The sequence below is a fragment of the Ceratotherium simum genome, chromosome 16, assembly GCF_057802395.1.
Source record: "Ceratotherium simum simum isolate JZ-2026a chromosome 16, ASM5780239v1, whole genome shotgun sequence".
In the NCBI taxonomy this organism is placed as follows: domain Eukaryota; kingdom Metazoa; phylum Chordata; class Mammalia; order Perissodactyla; family Rhinocerotidae; genus Ceratotherium; species Ceratotherium simum.
In genome coordinates, this window is record NC_141915.1 from 42,183,285 (window position 1) to 42,205,220 (window position 21,936).

The 21,936-nt window shown below is 39.0% G+C and overlaps 1 protein-coding gene across 1 annotated transcript in view; it reads right to left on the bottom strand.

The window, feature by feature from the left end:
• Positions 1-21,909, bottom strand: part of BRCA1 (BRCA1 DNA repair associated) — a 69,423-nt gene extending 47,514 nt beyond the window's left edge. Inside the window, 9 exon segments of the mRNA XM_087441210.1 lie at positions 11-87; positions 1,087-1,132; positions 2,432-2,534; positions 3,563-3,702; positions 4,289-4,377; positions 5,584-5,661; positions 13,888-13,941; positions 20,572-20,657; positions 21,637-21,909. Of these exon segments, the coding sequence (XP_087297336.1) occupies positions 11-87; positions 1,087-1,132; positions 2,432-2,534; positions 3,563-3,702; positions 4,289-4,377; positions 5,584-5,661; positions 13,888-13,941; positions 20,572-20,657; positions 21,637-21,840 (877 nt within the window). The 5' untranslated portion in view covers positions 21,841-21,909.
• Positions 21,910-21,936: the final 27 nt, after the last annotated feature.

Here is a 21,936-nt window from a genome sequence, read left to right on the forward strand (position 1 = left end):
TTGCCATTACCCTTTTTTGCAGGATTCAAACTGGCTTCAGCCCTGGCTCCTGGAGGGGTGATTTGTAATAATTCGTGGTCTCCCAAACTATAGGGAAAAGACAGAAGCCTTAATGAGAAACACTAGTTATATGCGCACAGAGTTGTCAAATGAGCAAGATCAAGTATTTTAGCTCCTCTAGGTAGGGTTGCAGTAAGCTGATCAATTTGATTCACCTTTTGAAGTCTATCTTCTCCTTTAGTAATTTCTAGTCAAAATGGAATGGTCAAAGACTGAGGACACACAGTCACAAAAATCAGAGCAGTAGTGTAGAACATTGCTATGTGGACAGGTAAATGAGAACCAAAATTTAAATGCTAGCCAAAAGACAGTAAAGAAAAAACTAACAAAACTTATATCTTAATGAGAATGTAAGAGCAAAGATATCTCAACAAAGGGAGCGCTGGGATGGAGCAGACATTCCAATGGAATGCAAAGAATGCACCACTTTCCAACATTGCCTTCTGTGCCTCTTTTCAGGCTAAAAACCATTTCCTTCTAATTGAGAGATTAGGAAAAAGTCATCTGCAAATAAAATCTGATTGGCAATGACACCATCATAGTTCAGACAAGCCATTACAGATCTCAGGGTCAAGCAATAATTTCTAAGGAAAGCAATTTGACGGGTAACCCAGTTGAGGGTTGCTTGTAGATTACTGTATAATTTATATAGACAAAGTTTGAAGGATAGATGGAATTAAGGAGCAGAAGAAGGAAAGAACTGAAAATAGAGTCCTCTAATGTTTTCATCAGCCACAACTACCACTGTGTCAATACTACTGTATATGAGGAACTAAGCTAGAGCACAATCATCTACTAGAAGCAAGTCTGTGCAGAGTTCTTCTGTTATTTTAAACTCTTTTGGACTCTTTAAGAAATCACACAAACAAAAAGGATATTTTCTCAGCTATAAAATGAGGAAATTAAAGTAGATGATCCTTACGGTCTATTCCAATGCCATGATTCTAACCTAACGAAATAACAATCCTTAATATTAACTAAATACAAAAACGCCAGCTTCATAGACAAAGGCCCTTTTTGACTCACCTGCAATAACTTGTCTTATTAACTGTATCTTCAGAAGAATCAGATCCTAAAAAAATTCCCCAAATACCCCCAAATAACAAATCAATAAAAGGATTTTTATTGAAAGAGCTAAACTCAAAAAATGTACTTTTTGCAAAACAGATATTCGTTCAAGAAATATTTACTGAGCACCAACTCTATGGCAGCACAATGATACAGATGTCAGGCAATACAGAGAAGTGGTTACAAGGACAAGCTCTGAAGCCAGAATTCCTAGATTTGAATCATCGCTCTGCCACTTACTAGCTTCACTACCTTGGCAAAATTTCTTAACCTATCTGTGCCTTAATTTCCTCATCTGTAAAATAAGTATCATAGTAACAACCTCAGAGGTTTGCCATGCACCTTAAATGAGTTACATAAGTAAAGCACAACAGTCCCTGGATTACAGTTAAGTGCTCTTAAATATCCACCATTATAATTATTTTGATTATTTTTATGACACAACACTTGTTGTCTAGGAACTTACGATCTTTTTTTGTGTGTGTGTGAGGAAGATCAGCCCTGAGCTAACATCCATGCTAATCCTCCTCCTTTTGCTGAGGAAGACTGGCTCTGAGCTAACATCTATTGCCAATCCTCCTCCCTCTTTTTTTTTTCTCCCCAAAGCCCCAGTAGATAGTTGTATGTCATAGCTGCACATCCTTCTAGCTGCTGTATGTGGGATGCGGCCTCAGCATGGCCGGAGAAGCGGTGCGTCGGTGCGCGCCCGGGATCCGAAGCCGGGCCGCCAGTAGCAGAGCGCGTGCACTTAATGGCACTCTATGGCAGCACAATGGAACTTACGATCTTAAGATGAGAAAAGACGTACAGGTAACTTCAAAATAATCTAGTAAGTGCTATGGAAAACATACAGTGGTACTTGGGAGCCCAAAGGAGGGCCGCTCTTTCCAATTATAAATATGTTGTAAAAGATAAAACAATTAGAAAGACCTGTTTGAACTGAGCTCAGTTCTTCTTAAAAGTCTTTCTGGTCTAGTACAATTTATCTTGGATCCCTCCAAATGCTGTAGCCAAGTTATTATGTTCTTTCTTATCCTTACTCCCCATCTTTCCAAAATATATTTACACACACTTATAACCAGACATCCTTTCTTTTGCTTTCTTTATGAAGTAGGGTTTTTCAAGGTGATAGCTGCATGTTTTACATTATTTATAACACACCATAAGGCTAGTAAAATTATTTTATTTTCACTTCCCGAATCTCCCTGCCATTGTACAAATTATGACCAAGGTTTTTGGTAAAACTGTAAGACAAAGAATTCAGCAACTATTATTCTAAACGTACAAAATCTGAGACTCTTACCCAATTCAACGTAGACAGACTTATTCTGAGGTTGTATCTGCTGCTTTGTCCTCAAAGATCTCACAATTCCAAGATTAGAGAGGTGGACACTAAGACTGGTTTCCTGCTAAGCAGTAAAGAATGATCAAGTAAATGTTAGCCAGTTCTGTGCTTTTTTTTCCTGAAGGGAAACTTGAGGCCATGGATAAAACAAATAGGCCATAATCAATTAGCTAAAATTTATGATATGTGGGAAAAACACTAGGAAAACCACACACCAAAATGTATGAGTTACGTGTGGTTTGAATATTTTTTCCTCTTTCTGTTGTTTCAAATTTTTCTAAACTAAATATGTATTACCTGTAATTTTTTGAAGTATAAAAAAAGCATATTTTGAAGCTAATACTTGACATCATAGTATAAAAAGGGAATGAGGTTCATTTAGTACACATTTCCAATCACATGATAACAGGGTTGGTAAATAGGATACAATAAATTTTAAAAAAGGAAAAATGAAAACAATAAAAACCCAGCAATCTTGAGAACATTCAGTACAGGAAAGAATATTTAAAAACCCACCATTACTCAAATGAAGCTTTCCTTCTTTTTTAACCCTTCAACATCTACTGAAAAATGAATGCTGGTACCATGAAAACTATTATTTTTAAGATGTCCATTATCCATTCGCATATGAGTAACAACAGAGCAAATCACTGTATTTTCTTCGACAATTACACCTTTTAAGTTGAAGCAATTCTCAAATGTTAAAAACTTATTTTTCTTCTCACAACTTTTCAGAGGAAATAAGACAGAAGATACTTCCTTATGCCTGGAGAATTGCCAGAAGATTGTTATTTTAAACACTAGCAAGCTTAAAACCATCAATGACCTTGTGGCTGTTTTAGACAAGCATCAGAACGGATAAAGCACTAAAGCAGAGGAAGGACCTGTACGGTCTCTCTTGCCCACCCTAGGCACAGGGACCATCTCTCAACTCCTCTAACTCTTGTTCATTAGAACACATGTCCAACCACTTTATTTACCATCTTACCTTGCTTACCGACTTTTTATATAAGTCCACGAGCATCTAGCACATTCACTAATTCACAATGCTCAACAGAGATGTTAGAGAATAAATGAAAATGGCTTTACCAAGGTAGGATTTTCAGGTTCACCCTGGCGAAGTCTTTTGGCACGGTTTCGGTAGCCCATACTTTGAATGATAGAAACTTCCTCCTTTAGATGCTCAGGAGAGTTATTTTCCTTTTTTGAAAAGTTGTAACTGTTTGCAACTGAGAATTACAAGGGAAAAAGTTATTTTTGTAGTTAGAAAAAAATGTATTAATTGTAATCAAAGAACCAAGAGAAATCCTGTGTATGCTCTTTGTTGTATTAAGACAAAGCATTAAAGGTTACCCATAATTTTTTAAAAATCAACTTTGGAAATTCTACTTCTGGGAAACAAACACACAGACCATCCAAGTTATTTCTACTCCCTTTTTTCCACCTCAGTATCAACACATTCGCCTATTAATACCACATTTCACTGAGTCTAAGATACCAATGATGTCAGATGCACCATTATTTTCTGTACTACTAAGAAAGAAAAGACACCAAATTAAACAATGACATGTCATTGATGGTAAATTACTCCCAATTTTGGAGGTGTAAATATGTGAAAAACGTGCATCTTATGATCGATAAACTAAGGTATGAGACCACTGGGAATGATTTAAAAAATAGGTTACAGATAAAGAACTAAAATTAACCTAGACCAAAAGGTCTTATCACCTATTCATAGAAAATAATTGTGCAAACTTCCTGAGTTTTAATGGACAGCCACTTGAACATTGGCTCCTGGGGCTATGCAACACTTACGCTGCAATCCTGTGTCAAGCTCAAAAGCATGAATGATTTTCAACAGCTCTTCAACAAGTTGACTAAATCTTGTACTTTCTTGTAGGCTTCTGAAATTAAATTGTTTGAGAGACATACTTAGCAAGTGATTATCAACTTTTTAAGGACACTAAAATAAGGAAAGGCATGTAAATAAATTTTTTAAAAAGATGCAGCAACAATAGAAAAACTGTATTCAACGAACAGAGATATTAGTGACATTACACTATCATCAAAACATCATTGACATCAGAATGAATTGTGTGGCAGTAATGATTGTTTTTATAATTTTTTGTGCCATTCAAGTCTACCAAAAGCCCGTAACTATCTAAAATATAATAGTACTCTGAATCCATGGTAGATATAAATCCACTGCATAGAGAACTTACAGTTCTTTTCTTACTTATTTTTTGTGTGTGTGAGGAAGATTAGCCCTGAACTAACATCTGTTGCCAATCCTTCTCTTTTTGCTAAGGAAGATTGGCCCTGGGCTAACATTCGTGCTCATCTTCCTCTACTTTTATATGGGACGCTGCCACAGCACGGCTTGACAAGCAGTGCGCCAGTCCAGGTCCAGGATCCGAACCTGCGAACCCAGGGCTGCTGCAGCGGAATGCACACACTTAACTGCTTCGCCGCCGGGCTGGCTCTGAGAACTTACAGTTCTTAACATCTAAATCCCATGCACCCAACCTCCCACTTCTAGTTCTCAGAGATTTCTTTCAAATGATGATTACATTATTTAAAAAACACAGATAACCATGTCCAAAGAAAGATTTGGTTTAGGAAAGTTGTAGAACAATATAATTCATTTATTCCTTTAAATATCTGAGCAACTACTATGTACCAAACATTGGAAAAACAGTGTTGACTGAGATAGACAAAGCCAGTGCCCTAAGAGAACTTACATCCTGGCCAGAGGGTCACACAATGTAAATACACTGTATATGTGTAAACAATTAAGTAGAAATAAATGCAAAAAAGAAAAATAAAAGCAGGATCTGGAGACAATGTGGGCAGGGTTGTACAGTCTTACTTTAGATAAGACTTTCAGGAAAAGGCAATGAATTGCTAATACTTGTTATATAAGGCAGATGTACCATAAAACTTTCAGGAAAATGACTTTAGAAATAATTTACCCTGTCAGCTAAACACCCTTTTATACATTTTTCTACTGATGAATGGTTTGATAGGAACTCCAGCTATGTTATTAAGGAATTTCTACTTTTTCCTGCTGTTGTTGCTTCCAACCTCCCATCATTACCCAAATTATATACCTTTTGGTTATATCATTCTTACACAAAGGACACTGTGAAGGCCCTTTCTTCTGGTTGAGAAGTTTCAGCATACAAAATCTATAAATCACAAAGAATGAAAAGAACAACTCAAGTTACCTTTTGTCGTAGACAGAATATTCAAAAGGCAAACAGCCATAAAAAGATAATCTCACAACTGCCCTTAAGAGCCATTTTAAAGGTAATGGCAGGTAAATGGCTGCCATTCGATTGTTTTTAGATGCTGCATAAGCAGAAAACCAAACTACATAAGCAATGATCTATGAAAACTGAACTTACATGCATATGGCTTATTGTCATGACAAAATAAAACTTATTAAAAAGTTAATATGGCATAGTTAATGATATATTCATAATTATTTCATGCTGCACAATCAGACATAAATGGTAAGTAGTTCAAGTAAAATGATTACAATTACTTTAAAAACTCAGCACCTCACTTCAAAGCTACGGTAATCAAGGCAGTGTGGTACTGTAATAAGGATAGACATATACATCAATGGAATAGAATTGAGAGTATAGAAATAAACTCATACATCTATGGTCAATTGATTTTCAACAATGGCACCAAGCCAATTAAATGGAAAAAGAACAGTCTTATCAACAAATAGTGCTGGGACAACTAGATATCCACATGTAAAAAAATGAAGCTAGATTCCTACCTCAGACAATACAGAAAAACTAACTCAAAATGGATCACAGAACTAAATGTAAGAACTAAAACTATAAATCTTTGTGACCTTGGGCTAAGCAATGATTTCTTAAATAAACACCAAAAGCACAAGCAACCAAAGAAAAAAATAGATACGATGAACTATATCAAACTTAACTTTTGTGCTACAAGTAATACTATGAAGAAAGTAGAAGGACAATCCACAGAATAGGAAAAAATATTTGCAAATCATATATCTGATAAAGAACTTGTATCCAGAATATATAAAGAACTCTTAAAACTCAATAATAAACAGAGAAATAACTCAATTAAAAAATGGGCAAAGGATTTGAATAAACATTTTCTCCAAAGGCGATATACAAATGGTCAATAAAGGGCCAGCCCCATGGCCTAGTGGTTAGGTTTGGTGCACTCCACTTGGGTGGCCCAGGTTTGGTTCCCAGGTGCGGACCTACACCACTCATCCGCGGCCATGCTGTGGCGGCGACCCACATACAAAATAGAGGAAGACTGGCACAGATGTTAGCTCAGGGCAAATCTTCCTCAAGCAAAAAGAGGAAGATTAGCAACAGATGTTAGCTCAGGGTGAATCTTCCTCAGCAAAACAAACGAACACCAAATGGTCAATAAGCACATAAAAAGATGCTCAAGATCATTAATCATTAGAAAAATGCAAATCAAAGCCACAATGAGATTCCACTTTACACCCACTAGGATGGCTATACAAAAAGACAGACAAGTATTGGAGATGATGTGAAGAAAGTGAAATCCTCATTCACTGCTGGTGGAAATACAAAATGACGCAGCCACTAGAAAAATAGTTTGGCAGTTCCTCAAAATCTTAAACAGAATTACCAAACAACTCTGCCAGGTTCCTTGCCTGGAGAAATGAAAACTTAAGTCCATGCAAAACCTGTACACAAATGTTCACAGCAGCATTATTCATAATAGCCAATGGCCAAAAAGCAGAAACAACTCAAATGGCCATCAATTGATGAATGGATAGACAAAATGTGGTATATCCACAAAACAGAGTATTATTCATCCATAAAAAAGAATGAAGTACTGATATAAGCCACAATACAGATGAACCTTGAAAGCATTATGCTAAGAGAAAGAGACCAGACACAAAAGGCCACTTATTGTATGATTCTATTTATATGAAACGCCCAGAATAGGCAAATCTATAGAGACAGGAAGCAGAATTGTGGTTGCCTAAGAGGTGGGAATGGGGAGTAGCTGCTAATGGGTACAGGGTTTCTTTTGGGGGTGATGAAAATGTTCTAAACTTAGATTGTAGCGATGGTTGCAAACTCTGTGAATATACTAAAAAAACTAAATTGCAAACTTTAAGAGTCTCATGTTCTACTGACTGAGATAGCCGGGCACACATGAATTGTGCCCTTTAAACGCGTGAATTTTATAGCATGCAAATTATATCTCAATAAAAACGTAAAAAACAAAAAACCCCGGGGCTGGCCCCTTGGCCTAGTGATTAAGTTCGGAGCACTCCACTTCAGCAGCCCAGGTTTGGTTCCTGGGTGCAGACCTATATCACTTGTCAGCGGCCATGCTATGGCAGCGACCCACACACAATATATAGGAAGATTGGCACAGATGTTAGCTCAGGGCGAATCGTCCTCAGCAAAAAAAACAAAAAACAAAAAACCTCAAGGCAGGGAGAAAACATGTTCATTTTTATATTCACAATGCCTGACATAGTGTCTGGCATAACCAAGTTGCTCACTAAAAGTCTAAGGAATGAAGAAGGCACCAGCCTTCCAAGATACTCAGGCTTTTAGAATGGCTCTGGATGCAGAACAATTTTGTTGGTTGTCTCAGACAATGAATACAGTTAAGAACACTTGAAGAACATATGCAACATATTCTAATGAGTCAGTTTCCTTAACAAAGGAAAATACTGCTCCCATTGGCTGGTGATGTCTATAAAGATCCACGTTCCCTTAGGAAGAAGGCAAAAGAAGACTCAAGAGAAAAGAGAGGGAGAAAGGAAAAAAGGGAAGAGAGCAGTAGAGAGCACTGTGATGATGATAATTAAAAGGGGCGATTCACTCATACGACCAATATTTACTACATGTCCGGTACTGTTCTAGATGCAGGGGATGCAGTGGAAAAGCAAAATAAATCCCTGCCATTACACAGGACATAGTATTCTGGTGAGGGAGGTGACTGGGGAGGGTAGTAGAGAGCAGATACTGACCTTGAAGAGAGCCAGGAAAAAAAAGATTAAGGGAGCTGAAAAGACAGTGGAAATGGTGAGCCAACAGACACTAAGAGAATGCTTTTTACTGGCCAGGTCCTTTAACATGCATTGCCCTCCCTTAATCCACACAACAACCCTGAAGTATTATCTTCATTTTACTGTAGAGACTTGTCCCAGATCACACAGTAGTCAAGCGGTGAAGGTGCTATTGGATCTGGATTGAATTGCAGCAAAGTCCATGGTCTTTCTACTAGAGAAAGTGAATGTATGTAGGTATGGTCAAGGAGACGCAGGGGTCTTTCTTCACCTATATGGATGCTTTAACTACCACCTTGCACTCAACAACAACTCTATAGGTTAGGGAATAGGGTGTCAAAAAGCTACCAGCATTGTATATAAATTCCCTTTAAAGAGTCACAGAAAAGAGGCTACCACTCCTTAAGAAGATGCAAATACTATCCGTACTCTATCATAATAGCTCTAGGAGGCATCAATGCATTACACTGGCAAATGGTACAATTCAACAGTTCAAGGTAGGTGTAGGGAGGGAATTCCCTGAACACAGTACTGCAGACTATGGTACCTAAACTATAGTGACAAGCTAAGCTACACAGTGTTATTGCCTGTACAATAATTACATAAATAACGCAGGGGAACTAGGTATGTAGAAATCAACCAAGATATGGGTTCCAATCTTTCTTTATGCTAGAAGAAGAACAGATGCATAAAGGTTGTTAACTAAATTCAAAAGAGAAAATGAACTTGTACATGACTTGAAAAGACTGAGCTAAGGAAAATATTGACAGATCAAGAGAACATTGGCATATCTTTCAGGACTCAGAAGAATTTATTAAATTCTGTTTTAGAGCTCTGGGGAATCCATGTGACGCACCAATTAAATGAGAACACATTATAAGTTCTATATGAGGTTCTCAATGAAAAAGTCTGAGACAAATTTTGGGCTTCCTGGATTTCTAAAGCCCAGTGCCTAAGGAAAGGCAATACATTTTTTAAGCAAATGTAGTATGTTTTCTGAAGGGTGGCTTCAGCTTTTTAAGAAAAAGCTGATGGAAAACAGTAAAATCACAGCATCACAAACTAATTTGGAGGACTTTTCAGAGTACTCATTTTGACACATTTATACCCTGAGCGGTTTAACAACGTTATGGAAACTCATCTAGTTTTGAGTTGCTTGTCCAAGTACATCCCGGGAGGAAGCAATAAATTAATAGTTCTAAGTCTAGGCAAAATAAAGGCAAGCTGACCTTTTGGCTACCTTCAATTATATTGGGTGCCCTGGATTTCTGTCAATAGAGCTAAGATTATGGACCAATATATGGTCCCTAGTTAAAGGAAATAAAGACCCTGAGAGCTCCACAGCTTAGCATCTCAACATTCATGCAATGTTATTGGTCCCACCAAACCTTGTCAGTTTCGAAAAGGCTCTGTTTTCTTGATCAAACCTCTTGTCTTACTTTATTTCCCCCCCTCTTTTTCTCCCCAAAGCCCCAGTAGATAGTTGTATGTCATAGCTGCACATCCTTCTAGTTGCTGTATGTAGGATGTGGCCTCAGCATGGCCGGAGAAGCAGTGTGTCGGTGCGCGCCCGGGATTCGAACCCTGGCCGCCAGTAGTGGAGGGCGCGCACTTAACCGCTAAGCCAGGGGGCCGGTCCCTCTTGTTGTACTTTAGATCCAACAATTGAGAATCTATCTTGAGCTCTTCAACTGGGAGATTCTGCCTCGGTTCCTTGCCCAGTATCCCAGTCCCATGGGCCAAGACTCTTGTCTCCTAGGGACAAGAATCTTACCCCTAACCCTTAGCCTCCTATGGCTGGATCCCTGTTACTTTTCGTCCCTTATAACTACCACCCTGAACTTCTGCTCATTTCTGCTGCTAGACTCCTGAGAAACTGACTATATTCAATCTACTTGCTAGATTATCCATCTCTTGCCTATTTCTGGTTCTCTGACATACCAACCCATGGCAAGAGTCCAGAACTCCCAGATATCATGATCTAATGTATCCGGCCCTAAAAACTCCCTGACACTGACTCACCAACTTATCTGGATCTCTTCAGTTAGCTGACCCCAAGACTTGCCTTATTTGGTCTATCTAGTCTTTAGACCTCAGCCATCTCTGGTCTGGTCCCTCTTACTATCCTTCAGGTAAGTGTACAGGAAAGTCACCATTCCAGAGCACTGCTTCTCAAACTTTAATGTGCATTAGAATCTCCTGGGGATCTTGTTAAAATGCAGATTCTGATTCAGTAGGTTTGGGGTAGGGCTGGGATTCTAGCAAGTTCCCATGTGATGTGGTTGCTTCAGGCCCACGAGTCCCACTCTGAGTAGTAAGTTCCTAGAGCTGCCTTGTCCAATACAGCAGCCACTAGCCACAGGCGGCTCTTGAGCACTTGAAATGTGGCTAGTGTGAAGGAAGATGTACTGTAAGTATGGAAAAGCACAGGCTTTAAGAGGCTTACTACAAAAAAAGAACGTCAAATATCTCATTAATATTTTTTATATTGATTATATTTTGAAGTGATAAAATTTTGCTCATAATTGAGTTAAAAATACATAAATATATAACTATAGGTAATTTAACCTTTTTTTAAAGTAATATGGCTATTAGAAAATTTAAGTTACATTTACGGCTCATATTATATCTCTTTGGACAATGTGGTTCTAGATCTTCCAAAAAGTATTACACATTTCATTTGTTGTTTGGAAACTGCAAGCTAACGCATGGATAGTCTAAGTAATTCTTCTCTAGACTAGTACTTTTATCTTTTTTGTATATCGCATGAAAGATTTCAGAACCATGGGCTTACCTTGGTCAATAAAACTATTCTATTGTTAGCAATTAGAATTCATCTTGAGAAAATAGAATAAAATTAATGCTGGGGGGTGGTTTTCCAGCTTTCTCATCATATAGATCAAGGTGTTATTCAGATTATAAAGGTTTTACAGAAGAGATTTCATGAAAAAGTTGATCACATGGGTATTATACTAAACTTTTAATTCTATTATATCATTTAAGATACAGCTGGTTCTTCTGCTTATCATATTCTCTGTATTAGGAGCTGCAAGCCTTTCTTACTTTCCCCCAGTTATTAACCTTAACCCTCTCAATCTTAACAGATGTCTTCACCTCCAACTTCACTGAGCTCAAACTACCTCAACTACTCCCTGCCCTACCTCAAAATCTTTCTATAGAATTACTCTCCTTTTCCTTCATTACTGTTTATGAATAACAACTATTTCTCTTTCCTGCACCCATTTTCTGTTTCTAATCCCTTCTACCTCCTCCTGGACCTTCTCTCTCTTGCAAATGTCATCTTCTCTCTGAGGGCTCCTTCCTCTTCTAACACAACTCCTATACACGTATGCAAAGTTAGTTTCTTTTTCCTGGACATATTCTACTTTCTTCTCTTTGTACCTTTGCTCATATTATTTCCTCTGCCTGCAATTTCCTTCTTCTACAAGCTCTCAGAATGTTCATAATTTAATCTACTCTGTACTCACTATAATACTGCGTATTCATTACTCAAGGTGACAGGAATGCATACAGTACATTTCAGAAAGATTCTCATCAAGAAACAGTGAGAGTCCCAGCATTTAAAAGGTTAACCTTCAGCTCTCTATAACTTTTTAAATTTTGTTTTACAAAAGTATTGATCTATGAAGAAATTGGTCCTACACCATAGATAGTTTGAGAAGCTTTCCTCTAAAGGCCCCAAAACTAAAAATTCTCAGAGCAGAGAGATAAAGCTGTGCTACCCTGGCACCTGACCAGGGAGAAAGGCCTGAGGAATCAGAAAGAAACTGTTGGGAACAGATCCAGGCCAGTGGGGTGCATGGGAAAGGGATGAGAGACAATGGACAAGGGGTCTGGATCCTTGTTGGGACAGATGAATGGGAAGAATAAGGTAGAATTCAGAGGAAAGAAGGAGTCAGCCAGTTGGCAGACTTGTTCTCAGAGGATATCCCTCCCAAGGGAACAGGTTTCCTCCACCTTCAGCCAGCCCTCATTCTCTTTATTTTTTTTCTTTTTTGTGAGGAGATCAGCCCTGAGCTAACATCTGCCAATCCTCCTCTTTTTTTGCTGAGGAAGACTGGCCCTGGGCTAACATCTGTGCCCATCTTCCTCCACTTTATATGGGATGCCGCCACAGCATGGCTTGCCAAGCTGTGCTTTGGTGCGCGCCTGGGATCTGAACTGGCGAAGCCTGGGCTGCCGCAGCAGAGCACACGCACTTAACCACTTGCGCCACGGGGCCGGCCCCCAGCCCTCATTATCTTTAACACAGAAGCTCTTCACATTTTTCAGATTACAGAAACATTCTAAGAATCTGAGGAAAATGCTGGATTGTCTTCCTAGAAAACTGCACATGCCTATAGTTTTTAATACAACTGAATTTAAAATTGAATATAATTTTAGGAAATTTATGAAAACCATTCATGAATCCCAAGTTAAGAACTCTTAAATTCAAAAATTTCTAGGAGGTTAGATAAGAGATTGATAATTGTAGTTGTTTTGGGGGAGGGAAGGGAGAGGCAAGGGTTTTGGGGTAGGAGGGAAATGTACTTAGCATCATATAACCTTCTGTGCTAGTAAAGTCATTACCATGGACATTGCTTGCTTTTTCAATTAAAAAAGAAAAAAATACTTAAAAACAAACTAGTTGGCATTCAGGGCAAGTCTCAATCATAGCTTAACACCAGGAAAGGAGAAAAGCCCTCATTCCACCCAATCACCTACCAAACTTTTTCTGAAATTCTTCTATCATCAAACATTTTCTATACAGAAGTCAAATTATAATATTGTACACCTGAAACTTAAATGATGTTATAAACCAATGTTACCTCAATTAAAAAAAAAGAAACATTTTCATTTTAAACGGCAAGATCCTTAAAAATGTAAATATAACTTGAATCATTGGTATGAATGAATTTCAGCTTAAATATAAACTGATATCAGATTCTTTCCTATCTTCACGAGGATTATGAAGCCGGCAAACACTGACCCTTAGAAGGAGAAAAGCAAAAGGACGTGCAGAAATGAACAGAAAGGAGAAACTGGGAAGGTTAAAATACAATTTGCTTCTTTCACAATTGCTTGCAATCTGCTTTCACACATGGACACAAAAAACAAACAGCTGTTCAAAATGATTTCACATCCCACTAGATAAATATGCCAATATTTTACCAGGAACTATGGCTACAACCAACTTATGATGACTTTCTAAGCATTCCATGAGGCAGAATGAAACAGATTTTTTTTCACTTAATTGAAGAAGCTAAAGCTTCTACAAAGTTAGTTGTTTCCTCTGTTATGAAGGAGAAGCACAAAAGCTAATAATGGAGCCACATCAAACATTCAAACTTACTTGCAAAATATGTGGTCACACTTTGTGGAAACGGGCTCTTTGATCAACTCCAAACTAGAAGGGTAGGAAAAGAAAATAAATGAGGCTCAATAATTCATTTAAAAATAAATATATTCTTAGCAAATAAGTTCAACTTTAAGCAGCTATTACTGAGTCAAGACAAGGCTTTATGTTCACTCAGTAAGTATTTATTAAATGTCTGCTGTGCTAGGAGCCAAAAATACAGCAGAGAATATGATCCTTACCCTCACTGAGCTTTCAGACATCAAAACAGAATATATTAATCTCTTCAATACTCTTGTGGGTGCACATCCTACATCTTAACTCAACTTTAAGCTCCACAATGACAAAAACTTCATGTATTTCTTTTGGATTCCCTCACAGCACTTTTTTGTGTGTGTGACTGTCTTATTTTTAATTTCTATTTTTTTCCTTTTTTCTTCCCGAAGCCCCAGTACATAGTTGTGCATTGTAGTTGTAGAGTTGTAGCTCTTCTATATGGGATGCCGCCTCAGCATGGCTTGATGAGCATTGAGTAGGTCCGCGCCCAGGATCTGAACTGGCGAACCCTGGGCCACTGAAGGGGAACTCAAGAACTTAACCGCTGTGCCACTGGGCCGGCCCTTAATTTTTTTTTTTCTTTTTTTTTTTGTGAGGAAGATCAGCACTGAGCTAACATCCATGCCAATCCTCCTCTTTTTGCTGAGGAAGACTGGCCCTGAGCTAACATCCAAGCTGATCTTCCTCCACTTTATGTGGGACACCGCCACAGCACGGCCTGACAAGCGGTGCGTTGGTGTGCGCCTAGGATCCGAACCCGGGCTGCCAGCAGCGGAGCGCGTACACTCAACCGCTAGGCCACGGGGCCGGCCCCCCCTTAATTTCTTAATATGAAAAATTTCAAGGATTTACACAAATAGTAAAATGAACTCCATGTACCATCACTCAGTTTCACCAATTACCAACTCACAGCCAATTTTATTTCATCCATACCGACACCCACCCAAAGTCCAGATTATTTTAAAATAAATCCCAGCCATCATATTTCATCTATAAATATTTCAGAACATATCTTTAAAAGATAAAGACTTTTTTAGCATAACCATGAAACCATTATTACTCCTAAAAAATAATTTCCTCAATATCATTTAATATACAATTAATGTTCCAATTTCCCTGTCTCATAAAAATTTAATAATTAAATCTATTTAAATCAGCATCCAAACAAGATCCACACGTTGCATTTGTTTTGATATGTCTCAAGTCTCTTTTAATCTATAGATTTCCCCTTCTTTTTCCTCCCTTGTCATTTACTTAAAAAACACAGAATTTCCCACATTCTGAATTTTGTTGACTGTAAGCCTATGATGTGGTTTAACATGTTCCTCTAGCCTTTATTTCCTGTAAACTAGACCTACAGGCTCAATTAAATTCAAGTTCAATTTTTTGGCAGGAACACTTTACTGGTAGTACTGTGTACTTTTATTACATCACTTCAGAAAATATACGGCTTGGTTTGTGATTACTTCGTAAAAAACAATGTAATAAATACTCACTGAAGAAAATTTAGAAAATAATAAACTTAAAAAAACATAAAAATTTGGAGAAAACATATCACCCAAATTCCCATCCCTACCCGTCTATCCAGAAAAATCTTAAGGCCTTCCTGAAATTCATTCATTTACTAACATAACATAATAAAGTATTTATTGAGCATCTACTATATGCAAGCACGGTTCCTAGAGATGGAAATACAGCAGTGAACAAAATAAAGCCTGCCCTCATAGAACTTACATTCTAGTGGTGGGAGACAGTTGATTGATAAATAAACAAGAACACATGGGAATGAGTGCTAAAAGAATAAAGCAGGCTAAGGGGGATAGGTAGTGCAGTGTGTGGGGGGTGTACATGGGGTGGCCAGAAAGGCCTTACTGAGAAGGTGACATAGGCAGATAGCTGAATAATGTGAGGAAACAAGTCATGCAAGATAGACTTTGGGCGGGACCATGCCTGGTGTTTTTGAGGTTAGCAAGCAGGCCAGGGGCCAGGATGGAGTGATCAAGGCAGGAAGCAGTGGTAGAAGAGGTCAGAGGTAGCGGGAAGCCTGAGCGGGTAGGAACCTACAGGCTATTTTAAAGTCTTTAGCTTTGATTCTGAATGAGAGCTTTAGAAACTGATATTTGGTAAAGTTCAGGCAGGACATCAAAGAACAGGCAACCTGTGTGTGACAGGAATGTGGTTCTTTTCATTAAATGTTTAACTTTTTAGAAAAGGATCACAAGAAAAGCTGGGTGACAATAGCCTCGTTGTGAAGGCGTTGGTAATATAACTCTTGTGATCATGGGGTTTCTGACGCAGCACAGGGCAACGAAAAGAAAAATACCAGAGTTAAGTTAGAAGGCTGGGTTTCTACTACCCGTTCTCCTTTTTTATTAGCAGAGTGACCTCAGGCCAAACCTGAACTTCAGTTTCCTTCTCTGTCCCCCACTCTTCCGGTCTCTTCAGGCTATTGTGAGAACAAAATTAAATGCTACTTGGGAAACTGTTCACAACGTGAGATGACTTGTACCAATGTTAGTATTGTTATTGGGACCGAATGTAGTTTTAAAAAGAAAAACAACCGAACAAAGAGAACTCTGGTTTGTTACTAAATCACTATTTCTGAGATAAGCTGATACCAAAGAAATTCTCAGTAAAAGAGAAATTGGATTTAGCTAGGACACCAGATGGCTTTCATTCTCACCACTGACTCAATTCTGAAATAATTATATTTCAGTATGGTAACTATAAGCCAAGCTATATAAACATACTGTAAACACAAACTTCAAACAGATGAAAACTCCAAAATGTAAAAAGGTAATGACTATTGAAGGAAAAGCTTGAAGAGGAAAAGGGAATGAAGAGAAAAAATTAAAATGCTCCTCTTCTAGGTCCTGATGAGAGTAAATGTTTACTATAAAGGTGATTCAAATAGTTTAAACTCTTTCCAAACCAGGCAATATCTTAGGCCTACTGCATATGTGCATTTTGAGCTTCTAACATGGATAACTGACTGGAAAAAGACACTAGGTTAGGTTCGAAAAACCACACCCTCCCCACCAGGATACCAATTGCAGCAAATTCTTCTGAGACTAAAAAATTTTATATAGTCATGTAAAAAGTTAGAAAAAGCTACCAATTATCAGAAATAAATGCCAATTGGGCCGGCCCAGTGGCTTAGTGGTTAAGTGCACGCGCTCTGCTACTGGCAGCCCGGGTTTGGATCCCAGGTGCGCACTGATGCACCGCTTCTCCTGCCATGCTGAGGCCGCGTCCCACATACAGCAACTAGAAGGATGTGCAACTATGACATACAACTATCTACTGGGGCCTTGGGGAAAAAAAAAGAGGAGGATTGGCAATAGATGTTAGCTCAAAGCCGGTCTTCCTCAGCAAAAAGAGGAGGATTAGCATGGATGTTAGCTCAGGGCTAATCTTCCTCACAAAAAAAAAAAAAAAAGAAAAGAAAAGAAAAAAATGCCAATAGTGACTTAGAGGCCAGCAGAAGGAATTTTAGCTTGAGAGACCTCAAAGAAAGCTGGAAACCTACCCTATAGCTACCATAAGTAATACTGTTTCCAGTCACAATCAGTTATCATTTATTAAGACATAACTCCAAATTGTACTGTTCTGGGCATTGTAAAAAAAAAAAAGTGACGTAGGTACGATTCTCATCCAAGAAGTTCTCATTTAAATGAGTTTAAGGTTGGGCCGGCCCCACGGCTTAGCGGTTAAGTGCGCACGCTCCACTACTGGCGGCCCAGGTTCGGATCCTGGGCGCCCACTGATGCACCGCTTCTCCCGCCATGCTGAGACCGCGTCCCACATACAGCAACTAGAAGGATGTGCAACTGTGACATACAACTGTCTACCGGGGCCTTGGGGAAAAAAAAGGAGGAGGATTGGCAATAGATGTTAGCTCAGAGCCGGTCTTCCTCAGCAAAAAGAGGAGGATTAGCATGGATGTTAGCTCAGGGCTGATGTTCCTCACCAAAAAAAAAAAAAAAAAAAAAAAAGAGTTTAAGGTTTAATAATGACTAGGATGAATAGTTTTAGTTTAAAAACCTAAGTTTTTTAAACAGAAAACTGATAAAAAAGACAAAAGCTGGAAAATACATAATAGTTGACTGAAAATGAAAATTTAGCATTAACTTTCATTTTTGCATCTTTATGTATCTGAGTTTTTTAGTTGATGGTTTAATTTGCCAGAACAAAAAAGAACATTACATTTTTATGACTCAGTCCCATGGAAGTGCAAAATAAATGGACCCAAATGCCACACTAGTGAGGACTTTTTGATCACTCTTTGTAATTATCATGAGTAAGTTTCATGCTTTTCCAAAAGCATTTTTTCCATATTGTCATTTCCTGCTTCTCTGGCTCTAATGTTTTATAAATTAGGCTGTAAATCACATTTAGCTCTTATTTTTGTTTAGCTGAAATACTGAGGGGCAAGGGAGAGAAGTGTTACTTATAAATCTTTTATCTCTCTGAAAACACAACTTGCATTTTCTTTGATTTTATTTACTTGATTCCAAATATGAAAAACAACTTTCATGAAACACAAAGGAAAATTTACTCTCCTTTATTGAAGGTAAGGGGCAGTAGGGGCAGCCTTCCAATTTATTTCTTGAATGTTACCCACCACTAACCATCACCATATTAAAAACCACTAAATTATCAAAGAAGCAATTTAGTTTATTATTTAATACCTTCAACAAATGTTTACTGAGTGGCTACTATATTCCAGGTACTGTTCTAACTACTGAGGATACGGAATTAAACAAAACAAATAAAAACTTCTTCCCTCATAGAGTTTATATTCTGTGGGGGTAGAGAAAAGGACAAATAAATTATATAGAATGTCAGTCAGATAGTAGTAAGAGTTATGGAGAAAAATAAAATAGGAAAGGGGGATAAAAAGTGTGTTGGGGGTGGAGGTGTTACAATTTTAAATAGGGCTGTCTGGAAATGCCTCTGTTTTTTTTTTTTTTTTAAAGATTTTTATTTTATTTATTTTTTTCCCCCCACAGCCCCAGTAGATAGTTGTATGTCATAGCTGCACACCCTTCCAGTTGCTGTATGTGGGACGCGGCCTCAGCATAGCCGGAGAAGCGGTGCGTCAGTGCGCGCCCGGATCGAACCTGGGCCTCCAGCAGCGGAGCACTCGCACTTAAGCGCTAAGCCACCGGGCCGGCCCATGGAAATGCCTCTTTGAAAAGGTAGTATTTCAATCAAGATTTGTCAGGGGAAGAACATTCCAGGCAGAGGGAAGAGCAAGCATAAAATTTCAGAGGCAGGAGAATACGTTGCCTGTCTGAAGAACAGTGAAGAGACCAGAATGACCAGAGTAAAGAGAATAAGAGGAGAGAGAGTAAGCAATAATTCTTCTAAATTTCCTTTCCAGCTTTTCACCAAGAGATTCTGAGGTGGTTTTTAATTTATTTTGTAGATGTAAGAGACACCACAGAGATCATCACGTGACTGCTTAGGGTTCATAACCTTTGTTGTGCCGTGAACTCCCTTTGGCAGCTAGTGAAGCTCATGAACACCTTTCTCAAGGTAATGATTTTAAACGCATAAAAAAAATATATAAAATTATACAAGAAACTAATTATACTGAAATACAGTTCTATCTACAGGCATCCAAGGGTTAGGAGGGTCAGCAAGTTAAGAGCTCCTGAATACATACAAGAGAACTTTCTGGGGTGATGGAAATGTTCTATATCTTGACTGGGTTACAGAGACATATACACTTGTCAAAACTCACTGACTTGCCCCTTAAGATCTCTGCATTTCACTGTATGGAAATTATACCTCAATTTAAGAAAACCTTGAATATTCTAGTCCCCTGTTTATTTTACAGAAGAAGAAAAACAAAGGCTCACTCAAAAAATCAGAGAGACTTGCTAAATGCTTTGATGACTTGCAGTATTGTTATTTAAATATATGGGGTTAGTTGCAACCAAAGGTTCTCCCAAAAACCTACCCAATCACAGATACCAATCATTCGTGCTTTTATTTTGCCATTATTAACTATGTCCATTCCAAGTGATCAAGCCGGCTTTAGAGGTCGATGAAAAGACCAGGTGCATTTAATTCAAACCAGATGCCTGCTGCAATGTGGAACCAATCGAGACAGTTTGTGGACTAGGAAAGATAGGGGGCTGTGTGTGTTAAGGCAGTAGAGAAGGAAGGGGAGAGGCAGAGTGGAGAAAAAGGAGTAATTTCCCATATTCCTAAAGCTCTTTCAAGAAAAGCAGCAATTTTAATAGCCTAATCTTAATTTTCTCCTTACTGTGTGAGGTCAATTCTATTCATTTGCATAGGAATATAATCATACAAAAAAGAATCTCAGGGGCCAGCCCAGTGGCGTAGCAGTTAAGTGCGCACGCTACACTTCGGTGGCCCGGGGTTCGCAAGTTCGGATCCCGGGCTCAGACCGATGCACCGCTTGTCAAGCCATGCTGTGGAGGCGTCCCATATAAAGTAGAGGAAGATGGATGGGCAGGGATGCTAGCCCAGGGCCAATCTTCCTTGGCAAAAAAAAAAAAAAAAAAAGGAGAGGATTGGCAACAGGTCAGCTCAGGGCTGATCTTCCTCACAAAATAAATCTCAAATTAATAAACTCTTCTGTTGACTTACCAGATTGGACATTCTAAGATTTTCTGCATAGCATTAAGGACATGTTGTACTTCTTCAACGCGATCCGCAGATACATCCATTTCTTCCTGTTCCAATAAACTTTAACACATAAATATATACATAAATAATTCACTTCAAAAGGTTTATGAAAACAACAGCTTAGTTCCATTGTCATTTTTAAATAAGAGAAATTTAAGATTGGAGCGCTTTAGAATTATACCAACCATAGAACTAATGACACAAGCCTTATTTTTAAAAAATTTTACAAGTCGTTTTCTGTAATTAAGACCATATAAATTCTCTATTTTTTTACATATAGCCTCCAAGCACCTCCTTTTGGTCTCTTCCTTTCTCCAAGAAAGGGAAAGCCACAGTGGGGTGACTCGACTTGGTGAGTGGTGGCAGCCTCAGATTTCTCCAATCAACCCGGCTGTTTTCTTTTTCTTGCTTAAAATCAAAATAGACAAAAACAAAACCAATACCAACCAACGCTCCCCCCCACAACTCCCCGCCCTTCCCAAGTGTTTCCCACTGGTCTGCACTCGTCTCGGGATCCTCCTCAGGCACATCCATGCCAACAGCATCTGTGACTACTGACGCCCCTCTATTTCCCTCTTGTCCTTTCTCAGAAGCCCAAATAAATCCAGTTCTTAATGACTCTCTCTCTCACAAAATCCTGTCTCCTCCTCTTCCCAGACACATTCCCGCTCCCTTTTCTTCCTTAGCGTCCCCTTCTCACATATACTAGCCTGTCTTTTATACTATGGTGTCCCCCTCAAGACACATTCCAGTTCTTATCATCAAGATTCCCCCTCCGACACACTCTGCCCCACCCTTATCCTCAGTGCCTCCCCCCTCGCGACCCACAGCGTGCCCCCCTCCCCATGATTTCCCCAGACTCAACGTCTTAGACTTCTTAGGTTCCATCCTCCCCGCCCCTGCCAGATAACACCCGTCTTGGCTCTCCTTCAGGAGTCCCCTCTCCCCAACTCTCTCAACACCTATTTCCCGCCTGTCCCCCGGAGCACCCCTTGGGCCCCCCTCCCTTCCCCACGGCTCTCTCACCTTTGCCCAGAGCAAAGCGTCCAGGCTTCCCGGCCTCAGGGGCCCAGTTTTCAGAAAAGCCCACCAGACCGTCCTCGATCCAGAAAGCCTCAGCGCCCTCACGCCGCGCAGTCGCAGTTTCAATTTATCCGTAATTCCCGCGCTTTTCTGTTGCCACGGAAACCGGCCACCACCACTGAACCAGAGCCTCTCAGAATGCTGCATCAAAACACGTTACGGAAGGGCGGGGCAGAAAGAGCCGAGAGTCTCTCGGGGCTCCTGATTGGTCATCCATTCTTTCCCTGCGTTACGTAATTAGAA